This window comes from Anguilla anguilla, chromosome 9 (assembly GCF_013347855.1).
Source record: "Anguilla anguilla isolate fAngAng1 chromosome 9, fAngAng1.pri, whole genome shotgun sequence".
Classification (NCBI taxonomy): Eukaryota; Metazoa; Chordata; class Actinopteri; order Anguilliformes; family Anguillidae; genus Anguilla; species Anguilla anguilla.
In genome coordinates, this window is record NC_049209.1 from 34,632,498 (window position 1) to 34,654,212 (window position 21,715).

The 21,715-nt window shown below is 44.6% G+C and overlaps 1 protein-coding gene across 1 annotated transcript; it reads right to left on the minus strand.

The window, feature by feature from the left end:
• Positions 1-15,646: 15,646 nt before the first annotated feature.
• LOC118236343 (trace amine-associated receptor 1-like) lies at positions 15,647-17,429 on the minus strand. The gene has a single exon (XM_035434628.1). It carries the CDS (start codon positions 17,277-17,279, stop codon positions 16,167-16,169), a length of 1,113 nt encoding a protein of 370 aa, XP_035290519.1. The 5' UTR covers positions 17,280-17,429; the 3' UTR covers positions 15,647-16,166.
• Between the last annotated feature and the right edge of the window lie 4,286 nt (positions 17,430-21,715).

The following is a 21,715-nucleotide window of genomic DNA, read 5'->3' on the forward strand; positions in this document are numbered from 1 at the left end:
TAAGGAGAAAGGGGAGGGGGGCAGCAGCCTGCGGATATTCCTGTGCGATGATGTCACGTCCCGTGGCCGTGCTGATTAGAATCAAGGGCTCCTGGATTCAGCAGGAATGTCGGCTGGGGGGGGGAGAGGGGGGGAGGCTTTGCTGACAGTGGGGTCAGTTCTGCACAGATCTGCCCAAATTTTGGCTGTGGTGCTCAGACGTGTTCGGGGATCCCTGGGGTCTTGTGAGAGAAGGCCATCAGCAAAATGGGGGAAAAATAGCTTCCCTTTTTAAGAATATTTTAGAAATATATGATAAATTGCAGTATTCTGGTCAGATACAGTAAAGCATCATGGCAGACGGTAACGGATGCCTCTTAAATGCGTCAGAAGTTATTTTAATGAGTCCTCAGCCACAGGGGGCTCATTTTTTGGGGGCCCTACAGTAGGGGTTTGGGGTTCCCTAGTTTGTATTCTGTGGTCTGGCTGACACAGTGGCGTGATGAAGAACTCCTTCCACATCTGCGTGGTATTGATCAAAAGGGAGAACAAACGCCCTCTGCATGGAGTATGAACAAATTCAGGTCATGTGACTTGTGACCTTGGTCATGTGTCCAAGGGAATATAATTTTAGCACCTCGGGTCATTCCAGTTGCTTATTCTATCCGTCCTTGTCTCCTCGGTATTCTCCAGGCCCGGAAATCGATTGAGGTCCGCCATCTTCAAGAGCATTCCTATCCGCTAAATGCTCTTTGAAGGAGCTAGGAGTGAGGAGCTAGGAGGCTCCCAGAGGATGCTTTAGCAAGGAATCACGAGTGCATCCTTTGCAAAAGTATTTTTTTGTAATTCGTGAGGTGTAAAAGATCGAACTGTGGATCCACCTCTCCTTCCATCTGCCACGTCTGTAATTCAAACTGACGCTTGACTGAACAAGGCCATTCCATTTGCCTAATAAACGTTTCCTCGATTCCTCCATCCTCGTGTCCTTTCCTTGCGTCCTCCAGTAGGTGAAAGGACGCGAGGAATGGATGCAAGGTGGTAAAATAAGTGATTGAAAAAGAGCCCCTTGATAATCTGTCATTGCGCAGCACAACCTAACTCCTCCTCTTCTTTGTTTCTCTTCCAGCACTGCAACCCTGAAGGGCTGCTGATTGGCCCACCGCTTCTCCCCCCCGCACTGCCATTGGTGGAGAGCCACCCGAAGGGGAGGGGCCAGTCCACTGAGGGCGTCGAAGTTGTGAAAATAATGAATTTTTTTTTATTTAAGATGTGGAAGAAGAAAATGAGATATATATATATATATATTTATAATGGAGACTTGCAGATTAGCTCCCGTCCTCTGTTCATGCTGAGAACCATTTAACTGAGTCAGTTTTGCACAGGTGTCTTACCTGAGGCACTCTCTGATGCCAAGGGGCTCCTGCAATACTGAAAAGCACAGGAGAGGCTGGACGCGTGGGCGGCGGTGGTGAGGATAACACGTTGTTATTACAGGGTGTTTTTTTAAATTATGTATGTTTTATCTCCTATGATCTTGAAATGCAAAGATAAAAAAAAAAAAAAAAATGAAGATATCAAGAAATACAAAAAAAGGAATACTCGATGTAAAAAAAAAAAAAAAAAAAAAAAATGCAATAAACATTGCATGTGCTATGCTATAACAGTGCAGTGGCGAGGGGGAAAAGGGGCGGGGCTTTTGTTGTGAGGGTTGCCATGCCGCCCGTGCCCCTGTGCGCTCCCTGTGGACGGAGAGGGATGCTCTCTGAGCTTCACACGGCCTTAATGTGGCTCCGCTTCTGCCTCTCGAGTGTTCCTGCGGCTGCTCCGGCCGGGACTCCCCCCGACCGAAACAAATCCGCCAAGCGTGACTCATACCGTCCATCTCACACACGCACCAGTGCGCACGCTCACTCACACACACACTCACGCTCACACACACACACTCACTCACTCACACACTCACACACACACACTCACTCACACACACACACTCACTCACACACACACACAGCATCACGCACACTCACTCACACACAGCAGCGCGCACACTCACTCACACACACACAGCATCACGCACACTCACACACACACACAGCAGCGCGCACACTCACTCACACACACACACAGCAGCGCGCACACTCACTCACACACACACACTCACACACATACATGCACGTCGCGTGCATGCACACATACACACATGCTCCATCGCGTGCATGCGCACATACGCGCGCACACACGCACACTCACGCACACACAAACATGCACCATCACGCACACACACGCACACCATCACGCACAGATACACACACACCATTGTACACAGTGCGTGTATGCCCATCTCACAGCATCACAGAACACACCCACATCGCACATGCACACACACACAGACACACAGACACACACACACACACACACACACACACGTGTCCTGTGTCAGAAATGAAGTTGCTTTAAAAAACCCACAGAATTTCTTGTCCTTTCTCTTCCTCTGTCTCAATGCTCAAAACTAAACACATCAGATATTTCTTCCTGCTGCTCATAAGTGCATGTCTAAACTGACACACACCAGACAGACTCACAATCTCCCGCTTTCTCTTTATCTCTCTCTCACTCTCCTCCTCTCTCTCTCTTGCACACACACTCATACACACACACAAACACTCTCTCATGAACTCCCTGTCATTTCCTCTGCAGTCCGGCTCGTGATGCCAGGTTGTCATGACGCGGTGGCCATGGCGACCTGCCGTATCCCAGCGCCTGTGCCGTCCGGCTGCAGTGCGCAGCATGGGAGACAGACCCAGCTGTGACTCGTTCGCTCGCTCGCCCGCCCGCTCGCTCCCCTGTACATACACGCGTTTCAGTACAATCCAGTTGGTCTCTTTGACTAAACTTGCCAGAGTGGTGGTTGTTGGAATCTTGTTTTGTTATTTCCAGACTGTATCTGTATATCTTTATGAAAAAAAAAACCAGTAAAACATTTTCCCCTTTGTATTCAAATGTGAATTTTGACCAGTTTTATTGACTTCTTTGGGCAGCGACACACCTATTTACATCCTATAGGGTGTGTGTTATTGTGTGTGCATGCACGTGTATAAATTATGGTTTATTGCTTTACTTAGGTCTACAGTGCACAGTGGTCAAGGAAAACCATTTCAGTGCAAAATACTCTGCCTACATTTTATAAGATGGGATTCTGGGTCTCCACTGTCCAAACACAATGTCAATCTCACCTTGCTTTTAACTAACAGAATTTTCCTTGTGAAGTACCTCCATATAAAGAACATACTCTCTAAAAACAAAATGCCAGGCTTAGTAACTGAAAGCTCAAAATGTATCAGAAAGCTTTATTGCGAAGAAGAAAAGAGTTTTAACTTGAATGTTAAAAGGTCAGCCAATACTTGAACAGCCCGAGTTGCCTCCTTCAATGCTTTTCCTCAGATCATTGGAGTAAACTCAACTCTTGTGATTTACAAATATTACAAAAGATCACAACGTTGGAAATCAGCAGTGAATAACATCGGCTTAATAAAGATAAATGAGATACGCTTGACTTCCAGTTTCACTTCAGTATGACAGTGAGCCACCTTGGAAATCTGGAATTTGTGGGATATTCCGCAACGTTGTCCGAGACAACTCTTTCCACTTCCATTGGCGAAGCACACTTCGTTAAGCGTGGGGTCGTGTTCCTCTTTGAGAAAACCAGACGGCGCTACACTCTTTCACAGTGAATACAGACCATATTGTCCTTATGTGGTGACCCAAAACCCTATGAAATGGGTATTAAGTGTTGGTGCTACTTTTTTGCTCGATGTCCGTGTGATTCGTTTGTATAGATGATTATTTCACTCCCTCCGGTCAGATGAAGTGCCTAGCCCAAGGGTACAGCAGCTGTGCCCAATGAATATTTAAACTCATTTTAAAAAAAGCCAATACCATTCTTGCTGAAAGTGAGAAATAAAAAAATATACATTTTACATACGCGATTTCCCTCCCTTTTCACCTCATCTGGTGTTCAGAGAGTGTTCTGGTAGAAAATGGCCGCTGTGCATCGTCTAGATCAGGGATCATCAACTCACGGTCCTCGAGGGCCGAGAACTGCTGGTTTTCCAGCCTCCCTTTGCCTGGGAGTCAGGTGTGAAGACAGTCTGGCCAATCAGGAGCACTAATTACCCAGGAGAAAAGAAAACCAGGGCTGGATTTGGATTCGAGGGCCAGAGTTGATGATCCCTGGTCTAGACGGATGCTACATATTGGCGGGGGTTGAAGGGGATTTACCCTTCGATGTAAAGCCTTTTAAAATCATTAGTGGAAACATGCCATATAAACTTATTACTATGAACTATTATTAGTAACACTTCCACTACTACTACCCATAATAATAATAATAGTAGTAATAAAGCACATTAAATCTATAGTTATCATTGCTTTAATACACATTGCTGTGGTTCGCCAGTTCATTTGATTTTCAGTTGCGCTTGGTAACACCCTTTCAGCAGGCCTGTCTGTTTAAATATTTTTGAAACATCGCTGACCATACCAAACATGTCATAGAAATGACATCACTAGATTCATCCGGAATGTTTAGAGGACTATTCACTTCCTGGCTTCTTCATTACCCACTTCACCAGGCCCAGTAAACACATGCACACGCACACACGTACAAGTACATACACACACAAGCACACATGCTGGTACACATGCGCGTACACATACACATGCACTTACGCTCATATACGCATGGACACACACACATTTTTCCTACAACAGTTTCAGTTACTCATTTTCATTCTGTTCCATAGTGGTGCTGACTAGGCCAACTGAATAGTTGGTTAGTACCCAATAATGAAACCAGTGGTAGACAGACACTGTCTATTTTTTTTGGAAGTACTGATTTATTCAGTTTTAATCAGTTGACAGTGTGGTTTATTTCCATTTAATGCTCAGTTTTGCATCAGCGATACTATGGAGCTCAGTGAGGTGTATTTGCTTATGCTGCTTCTGGTTTCATACCGGTTCAGTGGCCTGGTCAGTCCGCTGCTCTGGTCTCTGAGGTTCATAAGTAATTGCTGCTAATAGATGGGTCTGTGTGGCCTTTTAGGGGAATTGTACGCATGCTAATTTTTTCCCTCGCTTACTCGTTTCTTTTAAGCACTGTACTTTTAATGGCCTTTAAGGGTCGGTTTAATGCTTTAATGGCAAACCACTTTCAATTAAGGCACCTGCCATATAAATGAAATGCATCGCCATTCAGTCCTCCACCTTCACTTCTGTCTCTCACTCTCCCTCTCTCTTTCTCCCTGCCTCCCTCCCTCTCTCTCCCCCCTTCCTCTCAGAGGAGTCTTGCATTCAGAACCTACTCCTCTCTGCCCCTCTCTCTCACCCCCTTCCTCCCCCCACCCCTCTCTCTCTCTCTCTCTCTCTCTCTCTCTCCCTAGCTCTCTCGCCCAGCAGTGCTAGCGTTAGCAGCTCTGTCTGCACCGTTAGCTGTGGGAGGAGGTGTGATGCACAGCTGCTATGGGCCCATGGAAGAAAGGCCGTCTTTAGAAACATCATCACTTCGCTGAAAAGGACAAAAAAAAACAAAAGCGTGCGCTTCCCAAAATTCAGCTGGGTGCTCAGCCCTAAAAGATACTCATATAATCCCAACAATGCAAGGAATGGCAACACTCCATCAGTAAACTATTATATATACATTTTCAGTCTTTATTATGTTTTTTAAAAAGTCAAGCCACATCCCATGCCTGTGCGTTTTGGCCACAGGCTGTGAGGAGTGGTGTTCAGTGTTGTCTACACAGCGTCGCCGATTGGTTTAATTACACAGTGATGGGGTTTCTTTCAGCTTGGAGATTTTTAATCTTGAATGACTTCCTCCCACATGGATCAATGTAAGCTTCTCAATTATTATTTAATTTTTATCGTAGTGACAGGAGAGCTTGGGCTATTTAGAAAATATAATTACAGTGAATTGTTCTAAAAATATAAGTTAAGGTTTGCACAATTACAAATGCTTTTGGTGTAAAATACCAGTTGGTAATGACTTTTGGTAACAGCCGTAATGTACACAGTAGTCTAGCCAATATGTTAGAAATATTAGCGCAGTAGCATTGCCAAGACTTGACAGTAACAGAACGTCAAGTGAGCTTTCAGTAAATATGTTTTTTTAGGAAGAATTAATGTTGACATTTCTAGACAGCTAGAATTTCTCCATATTATTTTTAAAAAAGAAAATCGGACCGCTCAGATTTTTCTTCAGGCTGAAAGTATTTTCAGTGTTTTCCAAGTGCGGTAGGACCCCGGACGGCAGCCATCTTCAGAGGTGCTGGAATTGCCAAACGGACATTCTTATGGCAAATGCCCGAGCACTTCTGCAAACACTCCACAATGAATATCACAGAGCCAGTCTCCAGCACACCACAGGCTCAGCCGTTTGACTGAAGCCTGTGCTGATTGAAAATGGACCCTGTCTCTGAGGCAGCCTTTAATGAAGAGGTACAGGCTCCTGGAAGTGCACAGACGCTAACATTAAGGTAGCCTACAGTATATTTACAGGCCTTCAAGTACAACTTTGGGGGGGGGGTCATTGAATTTTCGACAGTTTGGATTTTTCTTGTAGGAGACAGCCAGAGAAAGTGGAGATTCTTAAGGTTCAACATGAAACCAACCATCACAAAGCCAAACACTTGTATACTTCCTGGGATCTCCATGTTTGTGGAAAAAACACTGAAGTCTCTATGCTTTTGTGTGGTATGGATTCTAGGATTATCAGATAAATTTAATCTGTCTGTCAACTGACAGTGAGATAAGTGGATACTACCGTCACTTGTGTTGTCTGCTTTAGTCTTGTTAGTAGCATCACTTTTTAATCATAGCAACAGCATAAAGTCATGACCTTCTTGTGTACTGGATTTAGTGCTCTTGAAGTTTACCTAGATATGACTGAATCAATAAAGCACAGGTTATCTAAATATGGGTGCCCAGTAAGGAATTTAGCAAATAGACAACGTAGGTATTGCAGGTTCGTACTGAAACGTCTGTGTTCTGCACAAAATATAATTATGATGAAAAACTCTTAGAGAAAAACAAAACAAAACAAAAAAATTAGTGAATAAATGCACTTGAACAATGTGGAGATTTGTTGTGGTATGAGCAGCACAGGGCTGAATAATAGTAATAATAATAATAAAAAGAAGAAAAAATAATTTTATTGGAAATATATATGGAAATGCTCATTTATTTCCTTCCTTCTCAAAATCCAGATATCCAAATTTAGCCCTCACCTGGCTGAAGCACACCAGCCATTTCACAGCTGAATGCTCGACGCACATCAGCTGCAGTGGAAAGGAAAGGAAAGGATTTTTCACAGCAAGCAAGCAAAGCAGGAAATGATTAGATGGCCAGATTTAGCCGGCCGGATTAGGGGAATTTGGCTGAATGCAAATCCCCAGCATGGGACCATTAATGAACACTGTGAGTCAGCCGCTCGGTTATAAGGCCTCACCTGAATAATGGAGCCTCCTACAGCACAGTGTCCCTGTCCCTACTGTCGGGGTACTGGACTGTTTTAATTGGTCCAGAGGGAGGACTGCTCCCCATTGGCTCACCCGCTGCCAGTCTTCCAGCAGACACCTGGCTTTCTCACAAGACCTTCCGTTCAAGAATCAGTAAATCACTGCCCTGCTTGGCTTCAGTCACTGTATAGGAGGCATAGAGCATACATAGGAACTGAAGAGGGTGGGAGGGGCCAGACGGTGAAGCTAGGAAGTAACGGGAAACAGCCTCTGCTCTATTGTTCAGGGCAAAAGAGCTTGCTGATTGAACTCAATGTAGAAAACCAAGGTGATTTAACTACTAAAGAAAAACCTCATCGGTCAAATTTTTGTGATCATAAATTTCATGATTGTTTTTGGACCTTGGGAAAATATTTATTAAAATGTACACATTTTTATTACATATTACATATTTTTACAATCTGCTTTCCTTTGCCTTCAAAGGGCAGATATTTCCCATTCATTTTAATGGGAGCTTCAATGTTTTTCCCTCAACACGTGCATTACAGGCTTACTTACATTACAGGCTTACTTACAAGCTTATGTTAGCTGAAGGCGTGCCAGCCTGTCTAGTTAAATATGCACGTCTATGGTAGGAGGAGACGAGAGAACAGGGTGTTATGGCTATAGGCGCGTAACCTAAATCCTGCACTAAATGTCACAGAAAAATGGACTGCGGTTTGTCTCCGGGGCACGGCTGGCTTTTCAGTGCACGCTGCAGAGGTTTGAATCCACAGGGAGCGTTTGCTCTACGCGGAGCGATCGGCCATTTTGTCCCCTTCTTTTTTAAAGCTTTGCCAGGGCTGATGGCTCCGCCCCTTTTTTTGCCAGGAAAGGGGGGAGGAGGGTAGTGGGAGCCAAATTTGGATCCCCTGAAGAAGAGGGCGGAGGCGTGCCGACAGGGGAGCGCAGATGAGACATGCAGAGGTGGGGTTTATACCTGGGGGAGAGAAGGGGAGGGGGATGGGGGTTGTAGAAGAGCCGACAGGCGTGTACCATCCCCCCCCCCCCCCCCCCCCCCCCCCCCCCCCCCCCCCCCACGTTCACACTCCAGTGAGACAAGAGAGAGAGAGAGAGAGTGAGGAGACAGAGACACAGAGTGGTAGACCCCTAGGAGAGAAAGATGGAAAAGGGATAGAGAAAGAGAGAGGGTAGACAGAGGGGCTACGGAGGACATTTAAACATACTCTTTCTGTCTGTCAGCGCTTCGCAGTCTTCTCAGTGGTGAACGCGCTATAACAGTGTGCAGCTGTGACCGTATTGCAGGGCTGCCCAGTCCTATCGGCAGTAAATGTGCTGTATGGCCGAGTGCTCTCCTTCATTGTAAAATGTAGGCTATTGTACAGCTAGCTATAATAAAAGTGTCTTCAGCTACAGATCCATTGCACAGCTGTAGTTGTTAGCTGTAAATGTACTTAATGCTATCTTCAGCAGTGAATTGTAGAGCCACTTCTGTTACAGGCTGCCGATGGTGTTGCTTGAACCCTTTACTGAAGACGAGCGCTTACATGCAACGCATGAGGAGGTATTATAATAACCTGTTGGGATGTAAATATATCTGCTCTTTTAACTTCTGCCTCTCTCCAGGACCAGCTGGAACAGGTAATTTAGGGAGGGGGCGGTGGGGGGGTGGGGAGGAGGAGGTCGGAGGGAGGCATACAGAGAGGGAGGGAGGAAGAGAGCAATATCTCATCTGAGCAATACATGATCTGAATGATGAAATATGTTGCTGCAGACTTTGGCAATATCAAATGCATGTAGTAAAGATTATTTTCATTTCAATTTGAGGGGGAGAGAGAGAGAGCGCAAGAGAGAGACAGATACAGAGACAGACAGACAGAGACAGGCAGAGAGAGAGAGACAGAGAGAGAGAGAGAGAGAGAGAGAGAGACAGAGAGAGAGAGAGAGAGTTTCCTGTGTGGAGACACTTGATGGAAACAACAGCATTTGGCCGCTGCCTCTCAGACTGTGAGTTCACTCCGCAGTCATGGAGTTTTCAGTCTTCATTCAGCTTTTCTTTCTTCTCCGCCACCTTCTCCTCTACCATTTCCTTCCAAGGAAAATGACGAGAGGACGAGAGCTAAACTGCGACCAGGTTGCTTTGACAATGCGAGCCGTTCAGACTGCACAGGAAGCTGCCGCTCGCTGTCCAGTCTGTGATCTTTGGAAGATGGCGTCGGCTGACGAAAAGGACAAAAGGCAATTTTCATATCCTGGGTGGGATGTGGCAAAATAAAATTTAGTACCTTATTTCAAGAGCTTGGCGACTATGCTACACCTTGATAAGCCAATAGGGTTCCTTATTATTCTTGACACAACTGACGTAATTCTTCACATTTGTTTAAAAAAGGAAACGTTACTCAACACTTGAGACTTTCGCTGATCACACGCGTGTCTGTCCCTCCACTTGGCCAGAATCTCTGCCAACACATGACTCATGTCTGAGTCACATGACTCATGTCTCTGAAGCACCCTCGTGCATGTTCTTTGATTTTTATTTCTTATGGCCAGAATTGTGTGTCCTGTTATCTTGTCTAAGGCCAGCTGGTCTGTGTGCAGTTTTTTAAAGCCTCAGTCATTGAGCAGCTGTTGCGTCGGCTCCCTTAAACTTGTGTCTTATATGTCGTACATTCCCTTGAAATGGGGGTTTTCAAACTCACCAGCTTATTGTTGGCCAGGCGAGTCACTAATGGTAAGTAGCAATGCAATAGGTGCGCCAAACTAAGATCCCACCATTTTAACTGAAGACATAAAATGTATAACTGTACAAAGATACAGTTAGAATACAACTCAGAATCATACCTAAATGAGAGACAAAGGATTCAGGTGGAGAGATGTTCCATCAGCATGAAAATGGAAGGCTTGAGATTGAGATATATAAAAAAAACTCCTGAAATATTGTTTACAAAAAGAACAATATTATATCCCAGAAAGAGAGAGAAACCTTTCTGTGTCATTGTATTATTGTTAATTATACTATTCATTATGTGTTCAGTGTTTTTTTTAAGTTCATTGTTATTAAGTACTGGTGGACAGGTAGAGAGAGGGATGGGGGAGAGAGAGTAAGAGACAGAGACAGAGATACAGCGACAGGGTGTCTATACTATATTTTCCATATAGTTTCCAGAAAGATCCGTTAGCCTGTGTGCTAGTTGGCCCTCCTCCACACAGCCAAACAGAGAAGGGTTGCTCTGTCCCCTATGATGACTCACCGCTATCTGCCTGGATGTAAAAATGGAAGCCATGTATGGCAGAGCTAGGGTTTGTGGGTTGATGAGGGCGGCCCCCCTCCCAGAGTTTGATATATAAGACATTTTTCTCCAAGTTCTTTATTTTATATGTATTCATTTGTTTAATATTTATTTTATAAATAGAAAATGTATCTTTATTTTATATTTAGTTTCATATAGAGTTAATTTAGCAAAAACGTCGATATTATTGTTGTTTTATTTTCTTTTAGCGCAAACGATACTCAATGTTAGCCTACTTGTCAGCATTCAGTAAATAATGTTTTTCAATTAATTACGGCCTAAGTTAATGTATTTGGTTGGGTTCCCAGCCTCCCCCCATGGCTGCTCATATGGGTGCATCGCCACACCCACGGCAGCCCTGCTAATTCCGCTTCTGCCTGCATGTCTCTCAGGATAAGGCCAATCTGCAAACCATACACACACTGAAGACAGATGGTCTGGCATTCCTGCACAACGGTTTACTGATGCACTGCATCCGAGCTCCCAACGCAGGGCCGCCCAACCCTGTTCCCGAAGATCTGCAGTCCCGCGAGTTTTCACTCCAACCCCAACAAAGCACACCTCATTCAACAGCTAGAGATCTTGTCCAGTTGCTAATTAGGAGAATCAGGTGTGCCAGGTTAGGGTTCAAATGAAAATTTACATGACGGTAGATCTCCAGGAACAGGATTCGGGTCACCCTGTGCCATAGGAACTTTTCCATTTGCTGAGTGGCTATGCCCTGTTTACCAAAGGTGGGAAGCCATGCATTTCTTCCACCCATAAAATCAGCCAGCTGATTTCATTATTTTATTATTTCATCTCCTGGCTGGAGAGTTGTGCTAGTTAGCAAATCCAGGTCATTGGAACAAAATCCTGGGCAGGACTTTTACTATCTGAACCTGGATTGTTCACCTCTGCTGTTCACAAACCTGATGAGGAAGTACAGCATCAGGATATCAGCGATATGTTTCCCATACCTGCCACTGATTACCGAAGACATGACACACAGAACTGAAAAGGTGCCTCAGTTGGATAATTGTTAAGGGCCCAGCCACATACTATACCCAAAATTGAGTATGCAATCATCTTTTACAAACATTACATTACATTACAGGCATTTGGCAGACGCTCTTATCCAGAGCGACGTACAACAAAGTGTATAACCGTAACCAGGAACAAGTGTGTCGAAAACCCTAGAGAGAAGTACCACTCCAAGTGCAGGGAACAACCACATAATTTAACTTGGACACTGTAGGTTAAACTGATTAACACAAACAAGAACAGCAACAACGCAGTCTATGCAAAAATACAAACAGTATTTAAGACACGAGTGCATTAACCAAGTCAACTACAAAACAGCTACCTAGTTACAACAGCAAGTGTTACAAATAGCTTTTTCAATGCTATTGCTCAAGTGTCAGTTCCCCGGTCTGCAATCACCAACAATATTCCACCCTTCCCCCTGGTCTGTGACTGCTTGCACAACCAGGCCCCCATCCACCCCCAATTACTTTCTAATTTAGGGCCACCAAAATCCTAAAGCTGGCTCCGTAGTGATTAATTAAATAATTGAGTAAGGAGATGGGGACAATCCAGCCAACTGAAGCCCTCCCATCTTGACAGATACTTCAGCCAATTATGTGCCAGCCTGTCGGACCGCTGGCCAACCAGAGACCACTGCTGTAGTCAGGACCGTCGGGCACATTACGCACTGAAACACACTCGAGTGTTTCAGCAGGACAAGCGACCTGGCAGCCCTCAAAGCACCGCTCTTTTAAAAGTGAGGTCTATGAGGACAGGAAAAGGAAATTCTGTGTGACAGTTTAAACACAGCAGCCAGTATTTCTAATGGTAGAGATTGAATGCAGTTTGAGACGATTTAAGTTTGCTAAAAGTTATAACAGAATATAATTTAGACTGAAACCTGAATCTCTTGCCCCTCCAAACTTAACTTTGTGAATGCATGCGCGTGCCATCTGCCTTAAACTTTAAAGAACAGTACCAAACAAATGAATAAACTGACACTGGCTCACACTTCATTGAAAAAAACAACAACTAATGGAAACAGACAAAGGCGTTTAGTTCTCGGTTCAACAGGAATGCAACCCTGTGCTTTCCTGGTTAATAAATCTAGGACAATCACAATGACGTACCTGTTCCCCTGTCAGCTTTATCCTCAACCTTTCTACGCCAAGTGCCATTATTTCCTCTATTAGCTGTGAGTCTGGATCCTTTATCCCAGGAGTTCTCAATTTTTATTTTATTTTTCAAGGGCCCCTAAAATGTTCACCCTGTGGCTGAGGACCTCCATCTTTATACATATAATCTCTAATTATCCCGAACCTTCAACAGGTTGCAGTGCAGTTGCCACGTAACACACTAGTACATGGAAGCATGTCTTAAATAATGAGTTTGCTATATGACAGATTATAAATATTTATTAACTGCAGTAAAACATCGCTAATGATGCGGCAAGGTTTGTTTTATGTAGTCTTAACGTGAAATTTATGACATTTGGAAAATAAACACAAAATTCTTAAAGGGAAAGATATTTATAAAATGTTTCTGAGGGCCCCTCAGGGAATTCTTTGGGACCCCCCTCCCTTTTCTCAGCCACTTCTTCACTCCCTCTTTCTTTTCCTCTCCTTCCTCTGCAGATCTGATTATTTCCCCCCCTCCATCGTCCAAATCTGTCTGCCCCTGCTCCCTCTCTTTCCCAAGCTCAAATTAGCTGTAGTTTTACACATTCTTTACTGTTCCTTACATTGCTTTCATTATCATGTTTTTATTTTTTTATTCAGTGTTATATTGTGAAACACATTGAGTGGCAATCAATGGATGAATTGTGCTTTTAAATAATTTATCATTATTATTATTATTAGTCGTAGTAATTGTAGCAGCAGCAGCAGCAGTAGTAGTAGCAGTCGTAGTAGTAGTAGTAGCAGCAGCAGCAGCAGCAGTAGTAGTAGTAGCAGTAGCAGTAGTTGTAGTAGCAGTAGGAGTAGTAGTAGCAGTAGCAGCAGTAGTAGCAACAGCAGTAGTAGTAGCAGTAGCAGTAGCAATAGCAGTAGCAGCAGTAGTAGTAGCAGCAGTAGCAGTAGCAGTAGTAGTAGCAGCGGTAGTAGTAGCAGTAGCAGTCGTAGTAGCAGCAGTAGTAGCAGCAGTAGCAGCAGTAGTAGTAGCAGTAGCAGTAGTAGTAGCAGCAGTAGTAGTAGCAGTAACAGTCGTAGTAGCAGCAGTAGTAGCAGCAGTAGCAGCAGTAGTAGTAGCAGTAGCAATAGCAGTAGCAGTAGTAGTAGTAGCAGCAGTAACAGTAGCAGTAGTAGCAGTAGCAGTAGTTGTAGTAGTAGCAGCAGTTGCAGTAACAGTAGTTGTAGTAGCAGTAGCAGTACCAGCAGTAGTAGCAGTAGCAGTAATAGTAGTAGTAGCAGTAGCAGTAGCAGTAGCAGCAGTAGCAGTAGCAGTACCAGTAGCAGCAGGAGCAGTAGCAGTAGCAGTAGTTGTAGTAGTAGCAGCAGTAGTAGCATATCTTGTGTCTCCGCACCTCTCTCTGCTGTATGTGGTTTGCTGCAGGGCATCTAATTTTAATCTCAGCATTGTAAATTGGCCACCCTTGGATGGGGACCCCCCACCTCAATTTTGATAGAACATCCACTCTGAGCTCCAATGCTGCGCAATGCTATTTAACAAATTAGCACCTGGGAAGATGAGTAATCCTGTCGCCATTAACCTTCATTCATAGATGTTTGTAAAACATGTAGCGATTTAGCACAAATATATTGGGATGTCAGGTATGCCAATTTAGGAAACATTGGGTAGCACTGCTTTTGAATACAGCTTGTTTAATTTGTGTGAGCGAAGATAGGTAAGATAGGCAATCATGTAACTTGGCACAGTTTTGATATGAACACTTTTAATGGCAGGCCTAGATTTAAATTAATGACTTGTAGACAGTGCCTTGTATGGGTGAGTAACTTGGAATTTTTGTATGTTGAAAATGTGTTTTTCATCAGATATTCCTTACAGCGATCACAGTTTTCCCAAACATGCATAAAATAGATTAGGTTAATTTCATAATAAACTGACATTCATGGAATGAAATGAAATTATGAACTGAACATGGACAGCATTTTTAAAAAGGGAAATATATTTTCCAGTTTACTTAGGATGTTTGACGGACTTTTTAGGCAGCTGTTCTGATTTTGTTGCTACTGTCAGTTCATGAACATATACAATTTTCAGGCTTTTTAAAAACAATTTACATTTAATTCAGTAATTGGTTGCAAGGAAATGAATTTCAACGTTTCAAATTATCTTCATACAGACGAGAATCCACAGCAACTATTGTTTTGAGTATCTATCTTGCCTGTATAAATTAAAAAGACTAATGTACGAAAGGAAATACTAAATCTGGCATTCCTACCTGCACGGAGACAGCCTAAGTAAATCCAATTTCTGCATTCCCCACGAACGCAGCAGCGGAGAGCGGAGCGATGACCACAGGATCTTGGGATTTGTAGTCAATGTGTGGAAGAAGTCGGTCGGTGTATTCATGGAAACTGTCGCGCGTTCCGTTGTTTACAAAGCAAAGAATCAAACTTCAAAATTTTAAACAAAAAATTATAACGGAAACTTACGAATATTACGACCGCGGAAAGTAGCTGACCGTGCAAAGAAAGGCGCCATCTGCCCTTCACGCAAAGGAATTACATTCATGAACGTGTGATCATTAATACCTAGGCCTAATCAATCCAAAAACCCTGGTCCTAAACTGCTTCATAGGACACCGCTACAAAGACATGTTATAATCCAGACTATAAACATAAGACCAGACCATAAACAAAAACTAAAAATTTTTTTTTTTTTATTGCTGGTACTGTTGAAAACAACTGTTACAATTACAATTTTATAGGTACAAAAAAGACATGATAATAATATTGGATTTGCCATTTACAGCTAAATCCTTCAAAACACCACGTAAATATTCTATAAAATGTAATGATTGAATATTAAATATATTGGTTATTTATCAAGCAGAAATTAATTTGAAATATGTTTACACAAACTTGGCTGACATCCTTAAGATGTAAATGTTTTGGATAAATGACAGATTACACAGAAATTTTGTTTTCTTAGGTTTTGATTTAATATTTAACATACTTGCTGGCTGGTTATATATGCATTTATTTATTAACAAAAAAATACAAAGTCTTTTTATTTATGGTATCACACATTATTGTACGAACACTGAATGTTGCTGTTTGGGTTTTTCTCAGTCAGCATATCAATGGATAAATAAGAACTACTTGACACTGCCTGGTCAGGGAAGGACCGTGCAGTGAAAAATAAGCAAGGAGAATAAAGAGATATGTAAGGGGTGCACTGCGAGTGAATTTGGGGGCTCTCATCTGGCGACAGACCCCAGCTCAGGGCCCGTGTTCCGGCTGGCCCCGGGGTCGAGGGGGCCGTCCTGGAGCCGCCGTCCCAGAATGCCGCAGGCCAGGAGGATGACGAAGGAGCGACGGAAGGCCCGGTTGACGAAGGCGTAGAGCACGGGGTTGAGGGCGGAGTTAGCGTAGCCAAGCCACAGGACGCACTCCTGGACCTGGCGGCCGACCGGACGCCCGCAGAGCGGGTGCCCCGCGTTGACGGAGAAGAAGGGGAGCCAGCACAGCAGGAACCCGCCCAGGAGGATCCCCAGCGTCCGTGTGGCCTTCCCTGCCTTCCTGGCGGCGATGCCCGGTGTGGCCTGTGGGACGGAGGGGCTCTGGGCCGGGTGGCTCTGCCTGACATGGGCCTCCGCTGCCTGGATCTGCCGGGCCTGCCTCTGAGCCTCCTGGAAGATCCGCCCGTACGCCGCCACCACGAATGCCATGGGCAGGAAGAAGCTCAGAACAGAGGCCATGACGCCGTAAGGGGCCCTCATTTCGGGGAAGCACTCCTCGCCCCCCCGCCCCGTCAGGACCCCCTCCCCGCTCTGCGTGTGCAGGTCCGCCACCACCAGCAGGCAGGACCCCGAAACAGGGATGAGCCAGGAGAGGAGCAGCAGTTTGGTGACCCGGGCAGCGGACATGCGAGCGGGGTAGCGCAGTGGGTCACATACGGCTAGGTAGCGGTCCAGCGCCACGCAGCTCAGGTTGAAGATGGAGGCGGTGCAGAGGATGACGTCCAAGAGGAAGTGGGCGGTGCAGAAGAGCCGCCCAAACCGCCAGCGGTCCACCGAGCGAACCAGACTGACTGGCATCACCAGCGCCCCCACCAGGAAGTCGGCGGTCGCCAGGGAAACGATGAAGGCGTTGGTGGAGGTTTGCAGCTGGCGGAAGTAGGCCACGGACACCACGATGAAGAGGTTGCCCAGTATGGCGAAGACGATGATGGGCAGCAAGAGGAAGAGGAGAAGAACCTTCATAGACTCCGTGCTGTCATGGTTCCCCGCGCTGCAGTTGCTGAAGCCGGTTTCTGTATGGTTGTGGCTTCGTTCCGCGGCAGGGAAAATGGAGGCTGAAACACACGGCATCCTTAACACACATGTCCTCACAACCTACTAATCCAGTGATAGCACACCAGTGTCAGGGACTCCAAAGGTTGTAACAAATTTTTATTTTTTTTGTCGATAGCGCCGATGAGTGAAGGTGTGTCCGTCCGTCATGCGTAGGACCTCTCTGTGACAGAGAGCCTTTCCCTCTGGCGCCTTATCTCCGACTCTGTTTATTTTTACTCGCCACTGTCTTTGCCAAATTGCATCCAGTATCACGGAATCATATTTTGGACCGCATCGTACGCCGTCAATCATTAACCCAGGTGCGTTCTAAATGTAAGGTGGTGCCGGGGGGGGGGCATAACCCTTCATGCCGGATACGAGGAGAGGGCCTCGACAGACAGTCACGGTCAATTTGCTCTGCATCAGCCATAAAACGTTGGGTGCTCCATTTGTTTTGTTTGCCTGTTTCTCTTTAAGCCTGGGAGTTCCTGCCACTGCAGTTATCAAACAATTAATATATTTTGTTGACTAAAATGATTCTGCTGCCTGTTTTTGTCCTGAAGAACTGCTTTTCAAATTTTGCCAGTTCTTCCCAGTAACGTTCTAATTTTTCAGCCCCTTTTTAAATACATTACCTATGCTACTGTCAAAGCTTAATTTAGTTGTCTGTTTGTGTGCGTGCATGTGTGTGTGTGTACATGCGTCTGTGTGTATGTGCATGCGTGTGTCTGTGTGAGTGTGTGTGTGTGTGCGTGTGCATGCGTGTGTCTATGTGTGAGTGTGTGTGTGTGTGTGTGTGTGTGCATGCATGTGCGTGTGTGTACGTGTGCATGCATGTGCGTGTGTGTGTACGTGTGCATGCATGTGTTTGTGTGTGTGTACATGCGTGTGTGTGTGTGTGCATGCGTGTGTGTGTGTGTGTGCATGCGTGTGTGTGTGTGTGTGTGCATGCATGTGTGTGTGTGTGTGCATGCATGCGTGTGTGTGTATACATGTGTGTCTGTGTGTGTGTGTGTGTGTGTATGCGTGTGTGTGTGTGTGTGTGTGTATACATGTGTGTCTGTGTGTGCGTGCGCGCGCGTGTGTGTGTGTGTGTGCATGCGTGTGTGTGTGTGTGTGTGTGTATACATGTGTGTCTGTGTGTGCGCGCGTGTGCACTCATTCAGACTGTGGTCCTTGCCTCCTGCAGTTTGAATAGCTAGCTGTGACAGTGCAGATTTGTATACATGTGTATTTCTTCAATCTATGATTTCATAGAAGCCCCCGGATCAAAAAAAGTCAGTCTATACCTGCAGGTGTTTTATGGTCCCATGGTTCTTAGTTCTGTTCAGGTCAGGCGTACAGAACCGTTTATTTTGCTAATGCTAAATTTTTACAGAACCAGCTGTGATTAAAATGTTCCTGCCAACTAAACATCCATTGACTCAACCTTTGCCCTCCTTTTCTGTTGTTGACAGCTTTCTAAAGAACATAATGATATTCATAGCATTCAGCACTGCCGGGCAGATGAAAGAAAAACAACTGTTTCCGTGGGCACCGCCACGGTTTCAAACAATCAGCAGTTTTAAAAACAGCAGTCTGTAAATGTCCCTTCCTGGAGGTAAAGGACATTCAAATGGCAAATGTATTTGATCCTGTATTATAGTTTTTTCATCATTGCCGTCCATGTTTCTGTTTAAAGGCCACCTTCTGTGCTGAAAAAGTTTTCTCGTTTCCTGTTTTCTATTTAAATGGGATCTCTTTGATGTCCTGGGTGACACAACTAGCTAAAACACTTTTACTTAATACAGTGATGCACCCCAATATAACAATGGCACATGTGATTATCAATATATTTTACTGAAAGTTCCTTGAAAATTGATAGACTATGTCAGCCACATTTCTTTTTATACAGGTCAGCATCATGTGTTTCAGATTTTTACCAAAATACCTCTAAGCAAAACCCAATTCTGAAGAAGGAAAATAGGAAAAATAGAAAAGGTGTAATTTGCAAAACAAACAAACAAACAAACAAACAAAAAAAAAGATGGAGGCCACTCTGTGATTTTGTCAGTAAATTAAATGTGTTCATGTGATCCACATTTGAGGATGCTTTGAAACAGAGCCATGAATACTAAGTATGCTCATCATCCACAGCATAATAAAAAACCAAAGACACATTGGTGACATGATTAATTTAGCATAGGAAATTCAGAATACAGGTGGCTGCTTATAGACGCTATTATCGAACTGCAGCGGTAATGAATATGTTCATACATATTGTGAATGTCCCCCAGGACATAAACAGAAGTTCTATTCAGAGCTTCCTGGTGAAAAATTCCCAGAGACACACATTCAGAAAAAAAAAAAAAAATAAAATAAAAATACAATTTTTTTGTCTTGCCTTTAAGTTTTCTTTAACATGTGATCAATGTTATATTTATTTATAAAACAAGTTTGAGTATAAATTTCATGGCAAATGTTATTGCTGCTCAGAGAAGCCCGGATTTCTTGGTATGCATTGCTACAATCTGCATCAAGTGTAAGAGGCTCCAGCCAGTAATAATGTTTGTGCACTGACCAGCCGCATAGACCGCTTATCATCCAGCCGTATAGACCGCTTATCATCCAGCCGTATAGACCGCTTATCATCCAGCCGTATAGACCGCTTATCATCCAGCCATATAGACCGCTTATCATCCAGCCGTACAGACCGCTTATCATCCAGCCGTACAGACCGCTTATCATCCAGCCGTACAGACCGCTTATCATCCAGCCGTACAGACCGCTTATCATCCAGCCGTACAGACCGCTTATCATCCAGCCGTATAGACCGCTTATCATCCAGCCGTACAGACCGCTTATCATCCAGCCGTACAGACCGCTTATCATCCAGCCGTATAGACCGCTTATCATCCAGCCGTACAGACCGCTTATCATCCAGCCGTATAGACCGCTTATCATCCAGCCGTACAGACCGCTTATCATCCAGCCGTATAGACCGCTTATCATCCAGCCGTATAGACCGCTTATCATCCAGCCGTATAGACCGCTTATCATCCAGCCATATAGACCGCTTATCATCCAGCCGTATAGACCGCTTATCATCCAGCCGTACAGACCGCTTATCATCCAGCCGTATAGACCGCTTATCATCCAGCCGTACAGACCGCTTATCATCCAGCCGTATAGACCGCTTATCATCCAGCCGTACAGACCGCTTATCATCCAGCCGTATAGACCGCTTATCATCCAGCCGTACAGACCGCTTATCATCCAGCCGTACAGACCGCTTATCATCCAGCCGTATAGACCGCTTATCATCCAGCCGTACAGACCGCTTATCATCCAGCCGTACAGACCGCTTATCATCCAGCCGTACAGACCGCTTATCATCCAGCCGTATAGACCGCTTATCATCCAGCCATATAGACCGCTTATCATCCAGCCGTACAGACCGCTTATCATCCAGCCGTACAGACCGCTTATCATCCAGCCGTATAGACCGCTTATCATCCAGCCGTACAGACCGCTTATCATCCAGCCGTACAGACCGCTTATCATCCAGCCGTATAGACCGCTTATCATCCAGCCGTATAGACCGCTTATCATCCAGCCGCATAGACCGCTTATCATCCAGCCATATAGACCGCTTATCATCCAGCCGCATAGACCGCTTATCATCCAGCCGTACAGACCGCTTATCATCCAGCCGTATAGACCGCTTATCATCCAGCCGTACAGACCGCTTATCATCCAGCCGTATAGACCGCTTATCATCCAGCCGTACAGACCGCTTATCATCCAGCCGTACAGACCGCTTATCATCCAGCCGTACAGACCGCTTATCATCCAGCCGTACAGACCGCTTATCATCCAGCCGTATAGACCGCTTATCATCCAGCCGTACAGACCGCTTATCATCCAGCCGTATAGACCGCTTATCATCCAGCCGTATAGACCGCTTATCATCCAGCCGTACAGACCGCTTATCATCCAGCCGTATAGACCGCTTATCATCCAGCCGTACAGACCGCTTATCATCCAGCCATATAGACCGCTTATCATCCAGCCGTACAGACCGCTTATCATCCAGCCGTATAGACCGCTTATCATCCAGCCGTACAGACCGCTTATCATCCAGCCGTATAGACCGCTTATCATTCAGCCGTATAGACCGCTTATCATCCGGTTTTGTTATGCCTAGCAATGTCCTTCCATAAACAGGCACCATGTTTGTTTCACATAACATGAGTTGTTTCGCCTCATGTTTAACCACAGGCCAGGAATTTTTCAAATGTTTTCTATATTACACAGTAATAAAAATAGGACTTGACCACAATTATAATTTCATAAAATCCATTTTATTACCACCTTTCATACTTCCAAAAACATATGATAGCCAAATAATAATAATTTATGAGTCAAATTGTTTTTCAGAACACACTATAAAATACATGAACCTTATATGATATTTATATATATATAATTTT